Below are 16,048 nucleotides of genomic sequence, written 5' to 3'. Positions count from 1 at the left end.
CATTGTCTAATGGTTACCAGGAGAACAAAGGTCAGGTTCAACAGATGTGGAGTAGTGCGAAGTAATTTTATGTCCAAGAAGTACAGTGGTGCAGTGTGGAAGTGGTAAGAACTAGTGAGTAATTAATTGGCACCAAGAAAGCAGGCTTTTAAGCTGGAATATAGAGGTGTCAGCTGACTGCTCACCCTGGGTTTAAATGGAGATATTTTTGTTAAGTCATCATGAAAGAAAAGGAGGGTGGTAACTGGAAACCAAGCACTTGCAGGTGGTCTAAGTGGAAAGTGTGACCTCACTGAGGGAAGACAAGGTGAATAGTGTGACAATGCTTCTAGAAGGAAGAGGTAAGAAGATGAGCAAAATCTTAATGAGTTCCGTCCCTACCAAGCACCACCACTAGCAGAGTCTACCGCCGCACTTAGGGACAGGTGGTGCCTAACTGTGGATTGACCAAGAGAGGGCCAACTGTGGTATGGTGGATGACAGGGAACCAACAAAGGCGGGGATGAGTTGTGTGTTCCCGCCTTTGGGTGTGGATTTGGCTTTCCTCCAGGGAGCAGAGGAGGGAGGGAATGCCAGTGAGCTGCTCCCAGACAAAAGCTGGGATAGGAGCACTTCAGTGGAGCAGGAGTCTGTTGATTCAATTATGTCCTGTGACATTGAGCTCAGAAAGGACAGTGATTGACTCTGCAAATGTTAAGCCAAATTAAATTATTTTTAAGAGAGAGAGAGAGAAAGAATTTTTTTTTTAAATATTTATTTCTTAGTTTTCGGCGGACATAACATCTTTGTTTGTATGAGGTGCTGAGGATCAAACCCGGGCCGCACGCATGCTAGGTGAGCGCGCCACCGCTTGAGCCACATCCCCAGCCCCAAATTAAATTTTTAAGCAAGCCATTTCCTGCTTATTAGAACACATAAACTGTGGTTTCTGTAAATGGTTTTCAGTGGGAAAATGTAGCTGTTTCCCTGTCTCTGACCTTCTGCTTTCTGAAAAGGCAAGAAATTTCAAAGAACACTTGCAGTTGTTTGAGACAAGTGATTTACTGAAAGGTGGATTTGCCTTTCAGAGAGGAGCACACAGTAGAAACCAATCAACAAACTGTGATATTAAAGAGCAATTATGAGGCATTTTAGAGATTTCATCTGACCCAGGTAGAAGGGGTAATTTTACAACTCTGATGAAATAAACGGACTGCTTTGGCAGTTTGACAAATTCCTCAATGGAAGAAGAGCAACGACAAGTTGATGGTTGCCACCTTTGTGTTGCTTTGGCTTCCATAAATTATGATCACTAAGATTTAGCGATCATAGACCATGGTGTTAGTATCATACTTTCTTTGAATTGTTGCTTAAAATGCAGCCTTGAAATCAGTGTCCTTTCTTACTATGAATACAGACAATATGCTTTTGTCTATATTTTACTGCTTTTTTTCTTTTCATTTTTTTACTACATCATCAGAAATCCAAGTTATATGGTTAATATAAAAGCAAACAAAGGTCTGGTGTGTCATTTCAAGGAATATCAGAATAAAGACAAGATCCCAGAGGTCACAGCTTTTCAGAGTATTTAGGTTATATGCAATCCAAGTAAAGCACAGGAAACAGCTTTGTATAAAAATGCCATTAAAATATACATCTTGTTTCACACTATAGAATAACATGCCCAACTTTTTTTTTTCTTTTCTTAATGTAGTAACTGAGAGATGAGATGGATGCTTTTGTGGGGGGGAAAAAAAACTATTGCTACCCTTTATTTGTTGGTTTTCTGATTTCCATTCCTGAGCATAAATTGCTCTTTTAGGCTATAGGAATTATGGATTAAACTAAAGCAGCAGTGTGGAAATCTTTAGGATGATTTTGAAGATTAAGAGTGTTAGCATTCTGTAGAAGTACAAAGCAAAAGATAAACCTATGCAAGTGACCAAAAAAAAAAAAAAAAAAGAAAGAAAGAAAAAGAAATATGTTTCTCCTATTCATTTTCACTGGATATGATAAATGGATATTAATCTAGAGAAGTGTCCCCAACAATAATCTCTTTACCACCAAGGAGCTGCTCACTTCAAAGCCTTGTGATTGATGGGTATGTGATGTTGGGATAGCAGAAGCTGAACAGATGCTGATACTCAAGGGTCCCTGGAGCTCTTGGAAGCAGCCAGGGGCAGCCATAGTTGGGCGGAATGTGTTAGGCGAGGGGGCCCCAAATTGTTCTGTTAGTCCTGAATTCCTAAGAGCATTTTTGAGGAAGCAAATCCTTGATACCATTAAGTCGGGTAATGGTAGAATTGCCTGTTTGAATGACTTCTGTAGGTTTTCCAATAATTGACATCATACATAATAACCATTCATGCTAGTAGAAGAGACAACTAGAAAGAAATAAACCAGAATGCTCACAGTGGTCTCTCTAGGGGGAGAACTATGATTGATCTTTTCTTTTTTGAGTTTTTATGTTTCCATATATTTCCTAATCTATTTTTCAGTGATTAATACTTAATATTTCTGCAGAGAAATACATATAGGAATACATGAAGATGAACAGGGGAAACATATTTCTTTTTCTTTTTGGTTACTTGCAAAGGTTCATATACATGTGTATTTCTATACATATTTCTATACGCATTTCTCTGCAGAAACCCCCAAAATATAAAAGTGTTATCTTGAAATTCAGGTGATTTTCCTGTTTCTCTTTTTAATTCAGACATTTCTAAACAAGGACAAGAGTGATGGTGATAGGGGGTACTAAAAAACAATTAACAGGGCTGGGGTTGTGGCTCAGTGGTAGAGCACTCGCCTAGCATGTGTGAGGCACTGAGTTCAATTCTCAGCACCACATATAAATAAATAAAATAAAGTTCATTAACAACTAAAACTATTTTTAAAAATTAACAAACTAACACTTAAAGGCAATCATTTTTTTCTTTGGAGTGGATTGATTTACAACCCAAGTCAAGGTGGACAAATTGATGAAAAGTTATTACCAATATTGATTTAAAATATTCCCCATGAAAGCCCTATATTACACACATCACTGAGTCTCCAGATCATCACTGTTTATTGAAAGCCAGTTTCCAAGCCTTCCAGGGTACATTTATTATAAGTGCTTTCGAATGCATAGCAGATTCCTCCCACCATATAGGTGGTGATCTGCTAGTGCTACGTGAATGCTTAAAACTGCACATTTTTGTCTTACAGAGTTGTCTTGGTTCAACTGGTGCCTTCCCGGGTCATGTTTGCTCAGTCTCCTCCTCATTCTGTGCTTCAGGGAATCCTATGACAGACTTTATCTTGATGTGGTTGTCTCAGTTTAATAGCACAGACTCGAGGGAGTTTGAATGGAGACTGGAAATCAATACTGCACACTGCAGATTTGCTTGGAATTGCACATCTAACAGGAAAAAAGGAGAAGAAAGAAGCTTCATTCAGAGGTTTTGTTAGGTTACAGATTATTGCATTAATTTAACTACTACTAGGTAATAATAATGTGGGACTTGAGTGGTAATAGGGGATTTTAAAACTCTACAAGTGGCATACCTGTGCCCAATTTTGGGGTTGGAAGAGTGACGTCTTACACATTCAGCACTACCTAAGGAATTCCCTCTGTGTTTTGTGCCAGTGCTAAACTACTGATAAACTGTAATTATGAAAAGAAAAGAAGGCATCTATCACATGAAGATAACGCCTCCTGAGGTCACATGACAGAATAGGAAGAAATGCCACTAACTTCTAAAGAAGTTTAAACCCTGTATCAGATTTTAATGACAAAATAGCCAACAGTATATCGATAATAGAAATTAGCCACGTGTACACTACATGTTTTTTCTAATAAAGCCATTTCTTATATGACTCCTCATTTTTAATCAGGTCAGAAGCCTTTGGCCATCCGTGTCATGGGGATCAAGTGCTTTCCAGGGACTTCAGAGCACAAGCACTGTGTCTCCATCTCAACTCACCCTTGTTTCTCTGAATACAGTTTCATCTGCGAGGCCCTTAAATATCTACAGTAAGGGTGACTAACTGCTTGGTAGGGTTGCAGTAACTGTTGTATGAAGAGTGTGGTTCCGTTATGGCTGAGCACTTTGTTAAAAGCAAAATGACCAACCACACAGAGCATGTGTGTCTTCAACCTACATGTGGTGGCGTAAGCAGTAAAGTTCAGCGCCAACTGTTATTTAACCAGGGTTAGATTTTATTAAATGACCCTGAAAACAAAAATTTCTAACATCAAAATTTTCCAATCTGTTGAGTGATTTCTGAATCATACCCTTGTGTTTCAGTTCAGGTTGTAAATATTCAATTCTGTATGAAGTCAGTATATTTGAGAGGGCAGCATTTTGCCAGTACCTATTTTTTTTCTATGAATGGTAGATTTTTTTTAAAATAGCAGTAACTCATTGGACAGCTCTCAGACATGATTTCACTATGACATAAAATCCGCTGTGGTGGTAGCATGCTAACTCAAATGTTTAACATTTACACGATTCCCCTCACACAGAAAAAACAAACACTTCCCCCAAAGTCAAGAATAACACTACCTTTATTACTCTCTGCTTCCTCCAGCTCCCTTCTTTCCTCTCACTTGAAATTGTCACACCATTTTCAGCTAAGTGTGTATTTTACTTGTCTTTCTGGACAGTGTAAGCCAGTCCCGTGTCAGCTAGGGTGGGGAAGCGTGGTTAAGGAAGCTGGCAGCCCTCACTCCTGCTTGTCAGGGCATGTGTGCATACCCTCACGCTTCACAAGCACCTCAAATGCCTCGCCCTGCCCTCTTAGCAAGCTCAAGACTATGCATTAACTCACCTCAGGCCTGGAGGAGGATTCTAGGACTGCCTGGTATCTTCCAAAACTCTGATTGTGAAAGTAGGAAAATAAGAAAACCCTCGAAATGAACATCCTTCATTCACCTTTGACTCATCTCCCTTTTTAAAAAATTTTTTATAACCTTTATTTTATTTTTATGTGGTGCCGAGGATCAAACCTGGTGCCTCACCATGCTAGGCGAGCACTCTACCGCTGAGCTACAACCCCAGCCCTGAATCATCTCCCTTTCTAACCACCTGCTCACTTAGCATCAAGAACTGAAGGAACTTGGGAAAGAGAAGAAATCCTGTGAAAGCTAGTCTTGGTTCCAATTGACTCTCTCATCCTTCTTAAGTAAAAATGAAATAAAGTGAAGTTAGAATTCTTGAAGATGATTGAAAGTCAGCATTAAGGATATTAGTAGGCCATGACCTGGATGCTAAATAACCACCACCCCTTTCCATTTAGAAAGCAGGAAAGAAGCATGGAGTATGGGGTTTAGACACACCATTGTGTTTAAGGACTATGCTATATCAAATCCTGTATAATGAGACTTCTGACAAAACATTTTAATTAACAGTTCATTCTACTTTTAGCAAAGTACAGAATAACACATACAAAATGATACATACCTCAGTAACTGATTAGCTGGAAGACATCCCAAATGGGCAGTGATTAACAGTTCTTGCTTTGGACCAGGCACTGACTGTTCTTTGGCCTAGGTGCAGGGAGCCGAGTCTGCTGGTCCCCTCCAGGTCAGCTTACCCCTCCAGTTGATCATTGTTCTAATCACAAACTGCAGCTGTTTTAAATGATCAAAATTTCATCTGCCAGGCCTGATAGGAAGAAAACCAAAGGCTTGTGTGTGGGGAGAGGACCATATGTTATTTATCTGAACATTGCAAATCATAATTTTTTGGTTTTTATTCCTAGCCTGCATCAAAATAGACTAGCTGTTATCTTTGTACTTTTTGAACACACATTGTAGAACCCAAATGAAGTCTTATAACTGGAAGAAATCTTAACTCTCCACTAATCCAAGCCCTCATTTTAGAATTTACAGACATGGTCCTAGAAAGATAAAGTATCTTGCCAAAGTATTAGTTACAGTTATCCCCCAATATCCATGGAAGATTGGTTCCAGGACAACCCCCCATACACAGATATCAAAATCCTCAGAGATCAAAATCCTTTGTATAAAATGTATTAGTACTTGCAGATAACTGATTTAAATCCTCCCCTATACTTTAACTCATCTACCTATACAATGTAAACACCATGTAAATAGTTGTTACACTGTGTTGTTATTAAGGAATAATAACTTTATCTGTCTTTAGTACAGGTACAATTTTTTTTTTCAAAAATGTTTTATCTTTGGTGGATTAAATCCACAGATAGAGAAACTGTGGAGAGGAAGGACCCCGTGTAATAGAAAGGAAGAACTAAGACCCACATTTTTATTCCCAAAATAGTTTCTCCTCCTTACCTCACAAATTGGTAGGTTAATTTAGACCATTTCATGGGTTCATGAATATTCTTCTGTGTCCAAAATTGATGGGGCTTATGAATGAATTGTCATTATCGAGTATGAAAAGTTCAGGAACTAAATCGAGGTGATCACTGATTTACAAGTGAGATTATAAGTAAAATTTATAAATAAATCATTATCCTGTAGGTGCTCTAACATCTCTTAAGTCTTAACTTGCAGTGACATTGTATGAAAGATTCTGATGAATAATTCAGTCCTCATAAACTCAGCTAACAGCATTATTAATTGGTAAGGACATGTTATAGTGTAAGTTCCCTGTGGCTTATCAATTAATACTTCACAGTTTATGGGAAGAAGCAGTTTTTAATATGATCCATGGTAGAGGTAAAGCAATAAGATAATTACACAAGTGCATTTCACTGGAAGATGGAGCTATTAAAACAACAAGAGGGAATCAAGTGCTCATGTAATTTTGTATATTTAAAACATATGGCCTCAGGGCCAGGTTTTATCATGGATCATATATTCATGTTTAATTATTGAGAATGTTTACAGCTTGTTTTTATGAAGCTTCTCTAATGAAGGATCCAAGCTAAGGGATTTTAAGTTGAAAAGATTAAATCCCCATCTACTTATCTTTTAATTAGTTTTTTTAACTCTTATTTGTACTAAAATCCAGGCATTTGTCTTGCAATCTGCATGAATACAAGCTTCATTTTAAACTCAAGATCAAATAAAAATGTATAGCAAATTTGTTTTCAATTAAGGTTAAGAATCACATTAATTTTGTCCCTGAAATAATAAGTACAGGAATTACAATGATCATACCATATCACCAGGCAAGTACAGAAGCTGGGATATGGGGAACTCCCCAACTCCTAGACCAGCATTCTTTCCAATAGTAAGGAGCACTTTCCTCGCACACACAAGGCCCCGGGATAGATCCCCAATACTGCGAAAAGAAAGACATGAAGAAAACAATATAATGTCACCTTAGAGAAACAGATCACTTGATCAGACTTATAAATACAGAAAAGAGTACAATTCCACATTAATTTGGAATTATTGTACAGAAGGGGATAAGACAAAGTTTATTTCTGTTACCATCAAGCAGTTTTGCTAGTCCGTAAGAAAAGATAAGCACTGGGGCTGAGGATGTGGCTCAAGCGGTAGCGCGCTCGCCTGGCATGCGCAGGGCACTGGGTTCAATCCTCAGCACCACATAAAATAAGAAAAATAATAAAGGTGTTGTGTCCACCGAAAACTAAAAAATAAGTATTAAAAAATTCTCGCTCGCTTAAAAAAAAAAAAAAGATAAGCACTACTCAGGGGAAAGTGTGAGACCATCCTAGAAGAGTGGAAGTTCACTTGGGGTGCTGGTTTAAGAGCAGGCCTGGGGCCCTGTGCTCAGCAGAGGCGAGTGTCTGCTCACCCACCTCTCAGCTGTCCCGAGATCCCATTCTTGCTCAGAGTCCTCCTTGTTCCACTGGAGCCTCAGACTTAGGAGAGGCTCTAGGAATGAAAACCAGGCTGTGAGGAGACCCTCCAGGCATCACCTCTGGCCGGGAGCTGGGAGTGAGGGAGGCTGGGAGCAGAAGGACAATTACATGTTTCTCAGTCTCTCCAGTTTAGCTCTTTCTTGGTCAGAACTGAAACAACAGCAGCCTCTTCTCACCATACACTTTTCTGAGTCTCTGACTCCTTGTTGCCCGAGGTATCTCAGTTTCCAGAACTTGTGTGAATCTGAATTCAGCTTTGGCCCAGAATTCTGGCTTCCTTGCCCTGATGTTCTAGCACAGACCTTCACCTCCAACCCTCCCCAGACTCCTGAGGAAAGCAAGGCCACACATCTGAGCTTCTCTCTCCTGAACAGGACACTGGCATAAGCAAAACCTAAGTAAATCCAGGGAAAAGATTAAACAGTTCTCACAGCTAAGTCTTGTAAATTAGAATATTTCCCTGAAATGGGAATTGCAAAGGTCTTGGACAGTGTGTAGTTATTATTTATTGCATTTTTTAAAAGATGAGCTAATTGCTTTATGTGCCTTAGAACCTGGTAGACCTCAAACAATAGCCTTTCATCTCTGCCCTCTCTCTAAAAGAGCAGAAGTCATCTCGGCCCTAGCTGTTCTGTTCATTGAACAAGATTTAACTTAAAAATTTTAAAGCCTAGCTAAAAAATGAAAGAAAGCATGAAATTGAGTTTTAGCAACTTTGATAAAATACTAAGACACATCAAACCATTTTAGCTCTAAATGTGTTGGACTTAGTGCACTGTAAGGCTCAGAACCCTGAAGGGGTTGCCAGAAATCTACCCAAATATTGCAGTACTCTTAGGATGCCCTGCAAGCTCTCCTAATTTATAAAGGATATCTCACAGTCTTTAACAAATTGGCAAGGCTAACTTATAAATACTTCATGTTCACCCTAATGTTAGAAAATTATTTTAAATTAGTAGAGTATTTAATTTAGGCTTGTCTAATTTACATTAGCTTTCTTCTTATTTACTTACCAGGAATATAGAATGAAAGAAATGATCTAATCCAACCAGCATGTTTTATAAAAGGATAGACAGAGAGCCTTTTATGTTAAATGATACAGCTGGGTTTTAGCAGAGCCCCCAACTCCTAGACCAGCATTCTTTCCATAAATGATCAATGTATTAGCCAGAATTAATCCTTTTAATTTTCTCTCACATCTTTTCAAGTTTTTTAAATTATGCAAGGCATGCATGAATGTATAACAACTATGAAATAGCCAAGACAGGAACAGAGCAAAGTCCACCTCTACATAAGCACGTGCTGTGTCACTGGTTCTTCTCTCTAGACAGTCATCATGAATTCTCCTAGAGGACATTTTAAATAAAGTCATTTAGGGAACTATTTCTTGGACCATGCCAGCATAAACTTTATGGGCAGAAGCAGGAGTTTCTGAGACACCCCCCCCCCAGATGACTCTCAAGGAGAGCAGTGGTTAATATAGACACTTCACACACCTGGCTCTGTACCATCAAGTTCTATCATACGCTGAAGTTTAAAAGTGAATTCCAGTATGCATTATTCTGTTTTCTTATACAATACACAATTCTGTATTTGTATTGGAAATATAGTTTCTATTCTTATACCTTCAAGTAAAGTTCTTGTGCTATGAGAGAGAGAAAAAAAAAAGCAAAGCATGACCCTCCCCAGAATCCAAATAGAGTTTCTTGACAGGGTTTTCTTGACTCCTGCAATATTGTAGAGAACCAGAAGGTTGAGAGAATAAGTTTGTGTCTTGTCATATTTTTTTAAAATAGAGATTCTGGTAATTCTTAATATTTTTGCGGCCACCCTACTTTTGAAGCAATCTGCAGAACTGATGAACCATAGCAGAACAAGAATTTAGCTTCATTTGGTCACTTCTTTCTTTCCTGTTCTCTTGCCCATCCAGCTTTCTCCTTTCTGGTCATTTCTCTTTATTTCTGAATATGCTTGGAAGTGAGCTGTGTGAACCAGGTTATCTGAGTTACCAGCAGTAGGGAAAAGAGCTGGCCCCACAATTTCCTCATGGACTAAACTAGAGAGGGCACAAAGAGTGAGCACTGGCCTAGGAGCCCGAGGGCCTGGCTCTTATCCCAGGCCTGGTGAAGTCATTTCTCACTTATGAAAATCTCTAAAATAAGGGGAGAATAGAATAATGATGTTCCCCTAGGTTTCTTCCAGTTTAGAAATTCCAGTCCATGCTTATTTCACTGTTAGAAAATGACCAAAGCAGTCTGTAAGACTAAAGAGCTTCCCAGTGCTTTCATGTTCCATTTGTGCAGCAGCCCCCCCCCATCACGTGAACACATGAAATATTATGCTGCATACATTTCAACAAGAAAAAAATGTCTTTTTCAGTGTCTGTGGTAGGAGATAAGCTTCAGGTGCTGTTTATTTTCCCGTAAGACTTTATATATGAAATGCAGGATTTATTAAATTTATCAAGTGCAATAAGAGAAAAGCTGTCATCTGATGTTGAAAACATTCTGGGAGCCAGGTGGGAGTACTGCATTTGCTCACCAGAGTCAGACACCTATCCTGTAGTCTGGTTTGATTCATTGTGAGGTGGCCTGGATTTGCAGCTGTAGAAATCAAGCCATCAGGTCAGATAGCAAGGCTGATCCTTGAACTTATTATCTAGAGTTATGGTACCAAACAACTGTGAGATGCAACAATGTCATCTCTACACGGCCAGATTCTTCCAGCAGAGCTATGCAAACACCTTCCTGGGTGAGGGCCGAGGAGCAAGCACGTTAAGATGTGATCTACCTGCAGGTGTAGTACATGCAGCTTCACTGCAACTCTAACACAGAGCAATGAACCCAAAGAACTACCTGAGAAGTAGGAGGCCTGGCCTTTGTCCTGGTTAAGTGGACTATTCTCTGTGGACTTGTGTGCCTCTCTCAGGGTCAGAGTGGATTCTCCTTTGGGCTAAAGAGTTTTATAGTTCTCTGATCTATATCTGTTAGTCGCACACAGCAGAAAGCAGAAAACCATGTGAATTCGATACTTTTCTACTAGTTCTCCCAGTTTAGACATTATCTTTTCAAACAAACTAGGAACTTCTACAAACCCCTATTCCTTGTGGGCTAGGAAGTTATGGAAACTCCTTGAGACTGTTATTCTATCCATTTCCTGCTGCCTGTCTAGTTGGGGGAAAGGTGACTGTCTTGAACCAGATGCTGATTCCCTTTCCTACTCAGTCATACTTTATCAATATTCCTTTACCAATTTTTGTTATCTAGATTCTGAAAATTTTTTTGACTTTTAATTTTCTTACACAAACTGTACCTTTCATCTTAAAGTAGAATATGATCCTTTTCCTTCTGCTTTATAATTTGAACATAACAACATTCTAGAATAAAATCAGGCATGGATTTCATCATAGCCAGTATCAAATACTGGGTGAAGCAGATTATATAAAGATTTTTAAAAGAAGAAGGAAAAGAAGCAGGATGGAGAAATCTGTATCCAATAATTCAATCAGTATATTTTGGGCTCCTGCTCTATGCTGGCCACTTGGCTAGACACTGAGGATGAAGATACAAATAAGAGGTCACCTTGGCCCTCAGATTTGCACTCCATTGGGCCTATTCATAAAAATATAACTAAAAGCCAGCAATCACCCCAAAAGGGCTGTTGGAATCTTTTGTAACTCATATCTATGCTGTCTTAGTTTCTGTATGTGGAGTCTTACTCTCTTGAGAAAATATATTCTAAATCCTGTTTTCATGAGCCATTAAAAATTTGTGCTAGGCCAGATGTGGTGGTGCACACCTGTAATCTCAGCAGCTTGGGAGGCTGGACAGAAGGATCACAAGTTCAAAGGCAGCCTCAGTAATAGCGAGGCACTAAGCAACTCAGTGAGACCCTGTCTCTAAATAAAATACAAAATAGGGCTGGGGATGTGGCTCAGTAGTCGAGTACCCCTGAGTTAAATCCCCAGTACAAAAAAAAAAAAAAAAAAAAGGAGAGAGAAACATATTTCATGCTTATCCCTAATCAATGTACACTTAGGTTGGCCTTCATTGAGTAAAAAATAACCGTGGACAAACTTTGAAGGGAAAGGCAGGAAAATCTGTTTTGATGGCTTGAAAATAAGTGGAAAGGTTTTTAGGGAAAACCAACAAACTTCCAACGATTTCAGATCTGCCAGTATTCATTCAGGCATGAGATTAGGCCAGAAGAAGAGCCTGGCAAGGGAGAGGTTGGAACCATGTAAGGAGATCCATGAGACCACAGGAGATGAGTTATTGAACTATAAACCCGCCCTGAGGACTGGGGGTGTCGCTCAGTGGTAGAACAAGTACTTAGCATACACAGGCCCTGAGTTCAATTCCCAGCACCACCAAAAATAAAATAGCCCTGTAGACCTGTTTGTTAATACGTCTGCCAAACTGAGGTAGAAGAGGAGGTTTGGAGGTTTGGAGTTATGGTAGAAGCAGGTTCTGGAAAGCAGAGCCAGAAATCGACTCATTCACACTGAGTCATCTGGCCTGGTCTCCTGCCTCCAAGCTCATCCTGCCTGCAGTGTGTCTGGCCAACTGTTTTTTTCAACTCTCAAGGGATGGAGATGCTTCAGCCTCCCCGGTCATCTGTTCCAGAGCCATTCCTTTTTGCCCTTAGAAGTAGTTGCTTTTTAAGAATGGCAGTGGGAGGGAGGGGTCCTGAAAGAGTGGCAGAGGGGAGACAAGACAAACAGAACAAATCAGTATAAAGAACCCTCCAAAGGAAGAGTGGGGAACAGCCTCCACATTTCACACTTCCTTCCCTCACTTAAATGTGAGCAACTGGCTCCAAGAATGTGGGGATTCCAGAAGGTAAAACCAGCCATCTGGGAACCCTGTTCTCCCAGATGCCCTGACTGGCACAGGGGAGGGTCCTATTCTGCTCTGAGAAAGCAGCATGGATCTAGACATCCACCGCTGCCCAAGGGAAGCTGTATTTTGTTCAAGATCTGTAACTTTCACAAATCTCTCTCCAAAGCAATGTTCTGTAAATGAAGGCATGCCTTCCATACCGCTTGGTTGTCTTCCATGCACTCTGCCAGAGGAACTACTTTGCATAGCAGTTCTCAGATGCAAAGTCATCTTGGCTAGTCCAAGGGGATTTGATGTAAGTAAAGTTACCATCTCTTCCTCCATTCAGACCTTTCTGTCTGCCTCCACCCTCTCAGTCACACACCCAGAAATGAGTCAAAAAGCCTGTCCAGCCAAAATCACTGTCCAAAAGCCCAAGTGCTCTGTTGTTCTCCCTCTATTTTCAAGTTGAGGAGTACTTGGCCTAGTCTTCTTATGCCATTTGTCATCTGGCTTTCAAGGTCTGCACTACGTCACAGAGCAGAAAGGTAGGCAGGGCCAGCCTATAGGTGGAGGAAGAGGAAGCAGCCGCAGGGAACTGGAGACTGTCCAGCAGCCACTACCCCCAACCATGCCTAACTGGCTCCACCTTCCCCATCCCCGGCCTTGGCCTTCTTGATGCCTAGAATCTCATTCCAGTTCACTCCTCCCCAAACCTCTCATGCCAGGCCCAGGCTGTGCTGAAGCCCTTGTCTCCTTTTCAGTCTGGAAGAATAGAGTCCTTTCCTTTGGGGATCTGGGTCAGTCCTGGAAATGACTTTCAGCTGAGATTGCAGCAGAGGAACTTCTGACTGCCACTATGAAATAGTACTCCAGTAGGCTGCCATGGACCCCTTGCCTCTGGAGATCAAAGCAAGAGAAAGGGTCAGGACTGTCCCAGAGGATGGGGATCATCTCTTGAGATGCCTCCCAGCTCCAGGACCTGATTTTTTAAATGGCAATACCAAGATGCAGATAAAGGTTATATGCAGGCTCCTTGGAGGCAGGGGCTCCCTCTCCTGTGACATCCCATGTGCCTGGGCAAACTTTCTGCACCCTGTAGAGATGGTGCAGCATATAAGGGTGCGTGGAGGGAGTTCAAATCCTGTCCATGTGGAAACTAGATGCTGGGGACCAGTGGGCACCAGCTCTGCCACCTGGTAGATCTATGCAGGAGGGTAGGCCAGAGTGTGGATGTGTGATGAGTTCCTCACCCCCGATTGCAGCACATTACAACCTATGAAGTGTCCTGTGTGTTTTTAAATAATTCTTACCATGTAAAGATTGTATTACATTTTAATAATTTTTTTTTTTTGCATTTTACTTTTGTAATATTGGGGTTTTATAGATTTTTATTTTATGGCCAACTATACTTTTGTAAGGAAATGTTGAAGTCTTGAGTATTTTTATCCTTTTAGAAAACTATGGTTAATGTCAACTGTAAGCACTGGTAAATATTATTCATGTGCAATTTTTCTTCCTTTCACTCGGGACTTTTTAAGAAACTGTGCTTTGGCATAGTGTTTTATTTAAAATGCTGCTTCGTTTTACACATTGTGAATACTGAAGATTCTGAAAAATAAAGATGCATTTAAAATCTCTGTGCTGTTACATTGTGGAAATGGTAATGTGCATTGCTTTGCCAAAGTGGTAATTAAATGTTTAATGGTTTAGAACTCCTAGTTCAGAATAGGGGTTCTAGTCATCACTCACAGTGCAGGGCTTCCAGACAAGCCTCCGTTTCCTTGGAAAATGCACTTGGGAATGGTGATCTCCCAGCTAGGAAATATGGTTATGTTGACAAGATGGTTGTCATGCTTGTGGCTCTGCAATAAATGTGTACTGAAAGCACTTGTGATAACGTGGTCCGCATTTTGTTTTTAATCAAACTCCAAATGGCAAGAGAAGTGGAGCCAATGCTCCCTGAGCATTCAGGCAGCAAGATGTGGTGGGGAAAATAGGAGCTTGGAAGCAGAGGAGATTGGGCCAAGTCCTGCTCCTTCAGTGACAAGCCCTGAGACTTAGAATTCCTTCACTGCTTGGTCATAACCATTTCCTCATCTACTAAAAAGAAAATATATATGTGTATGTGTGTGTGTATGTATGTATCTAATTATAATTACTGAGAAATTGGATAATTATATTTACCTCACTTGTGTGAGAGTTGTCAGAATCAAAATGGCATCACTTCTGTCAAGGTCCTTGACAAATGGAGCAGGGAAGTCCAGGAAGGAAGATTCTCACACACAATTGCCTGATAACAAGAATGATCACAAAAGACTCTGCCAAGGGGGTTGGAGATACAGCTCAGTGGCAGGACATTTATCTAGCATGCATGAGGCCCTGGGTTCCACCCTAGCACCACGAAGAAGAAAGAAAGAAAGAAAGAAAGAAAAAACCTACAACAAAACCACAACCTTGCATAAAGGCCTCTGCAAAGATGTCTGTCCAGTAACTGTTCCACCTTGGACTGGCACCACTGCTGTTATTGATCTCATAGCTAAGGATGATTGTTTCATAAGAACCTGTAATCTGTAATCCACCTCAGTTTGCCTTTAAAAACATACTCTTACCTCAACCTTCTTGAATAAACTCATAGTGTTTCCTATGACACACATATTCCATTGCAATGTTCACTCCGGAATAAATTCATTCTCTTTGGAGAATCTTGGTTTGTATTGAGGTGAGGGCACATGGATGGTGTGATGATGGAATAACGTAATGAACATAAAGCACCTGGAAAGTGAGCTGCTCAATCAATATTATTTGCCTTCTTCCTTTCTGTCCCTTCCTTGTATCCCTCTCAGAGTCCTCTGCGTCTACTCCATGAATGCTGGTGGGTAAACACACAGTGTGTCTTTTCCTCTGCCATGTAGGAAGCAGAATTCTCACCCCAATTTTTGAAATAATTTTTCTATTATGAAATAATATCTCAGTGAGACCCTGTCTCTCAATAAAATATAAAATAGGGCTGGGGATATGGCTTAGTGGTCAAGTGCCCCAAGTTGGATTCCCCAGTACCCCCCAAAAAAGTAATACTAATAATATACTGAAGACTTTTAGCTACAGAAAAGTGTAAAGTTTTCTTCTCGCTGTATATTTTAAAATATAGTATGGTTCATACTGTACTTTTATATCTTTAACATGACATCCTGAACATTTTCCCATGACAAGGGAAAATTTTGTAATTTAAAATATTACATTCGATTGTTGGACGTAAGTTGTCCCTGAGGAGATGTATTCTGGGAAATACATAGTTGTATATTTATCCTTGTCCTAGTTCCTAATTATTTTCTTAGAGTGAGAATTACTTAGAAATTCTCTCTACTAAGAGAATTACTGATGGTTTTCTACCTGGAAGGAGAATCACTTAATTCAGATGTGAAGACTTTTCGGCTCCTGATATG

At 40.1% G+C, this 16,048-nt stretch overlaps 1 protein-coding gene across 2 annotated transcripts in view; it reads left to right on the top strand.

Annotated features, from left to right (window-relative positions):
* Slc49a4 (solute carrier family 49 member 4) overlaps positions 1–14,492 on the top strand; it is a 132,736-nt gene extending 118,244 nt beyond the window's left edge. Inside the window, exon 9 of one of the 2 annotated variants that reach the window (XM_048794564.1) lies at positions 3,859–14,492. In XM_048794564.1, the coding sequence (XP_048650521.1) occupies positions 3,859–4,001 (143 nt within the window). In that variant the 3' untranslated portion in view covers positions 4,002–14,492. The other variant, XM_015486864.2, reaches the window with a different exon arrangement.
* The last annotated feature ends 1,556 nt before the right edge of the window (positions 14,493–16,048 follow it).

Source organism: Marmota marmota, unplaced genomic scaffold (genome assembly GCF_001458135.2).
Source record: "Marmota marmota marmota unplaced genomic scaffold, marMar, whole genome shotgun sequence".
In the NCBI taxonomy this organism is placed as follows: domain Eukaryota; kingdom Metazoa; phylum Chordata; class Mammalia; order Rodentia; family Sciuridae; genus Marmota; species Marmota marmota.
Note: the sequence above shows the minus strand (reverse complement) of the source record. Positions and strands in the feature narration are given on the sequence as shown.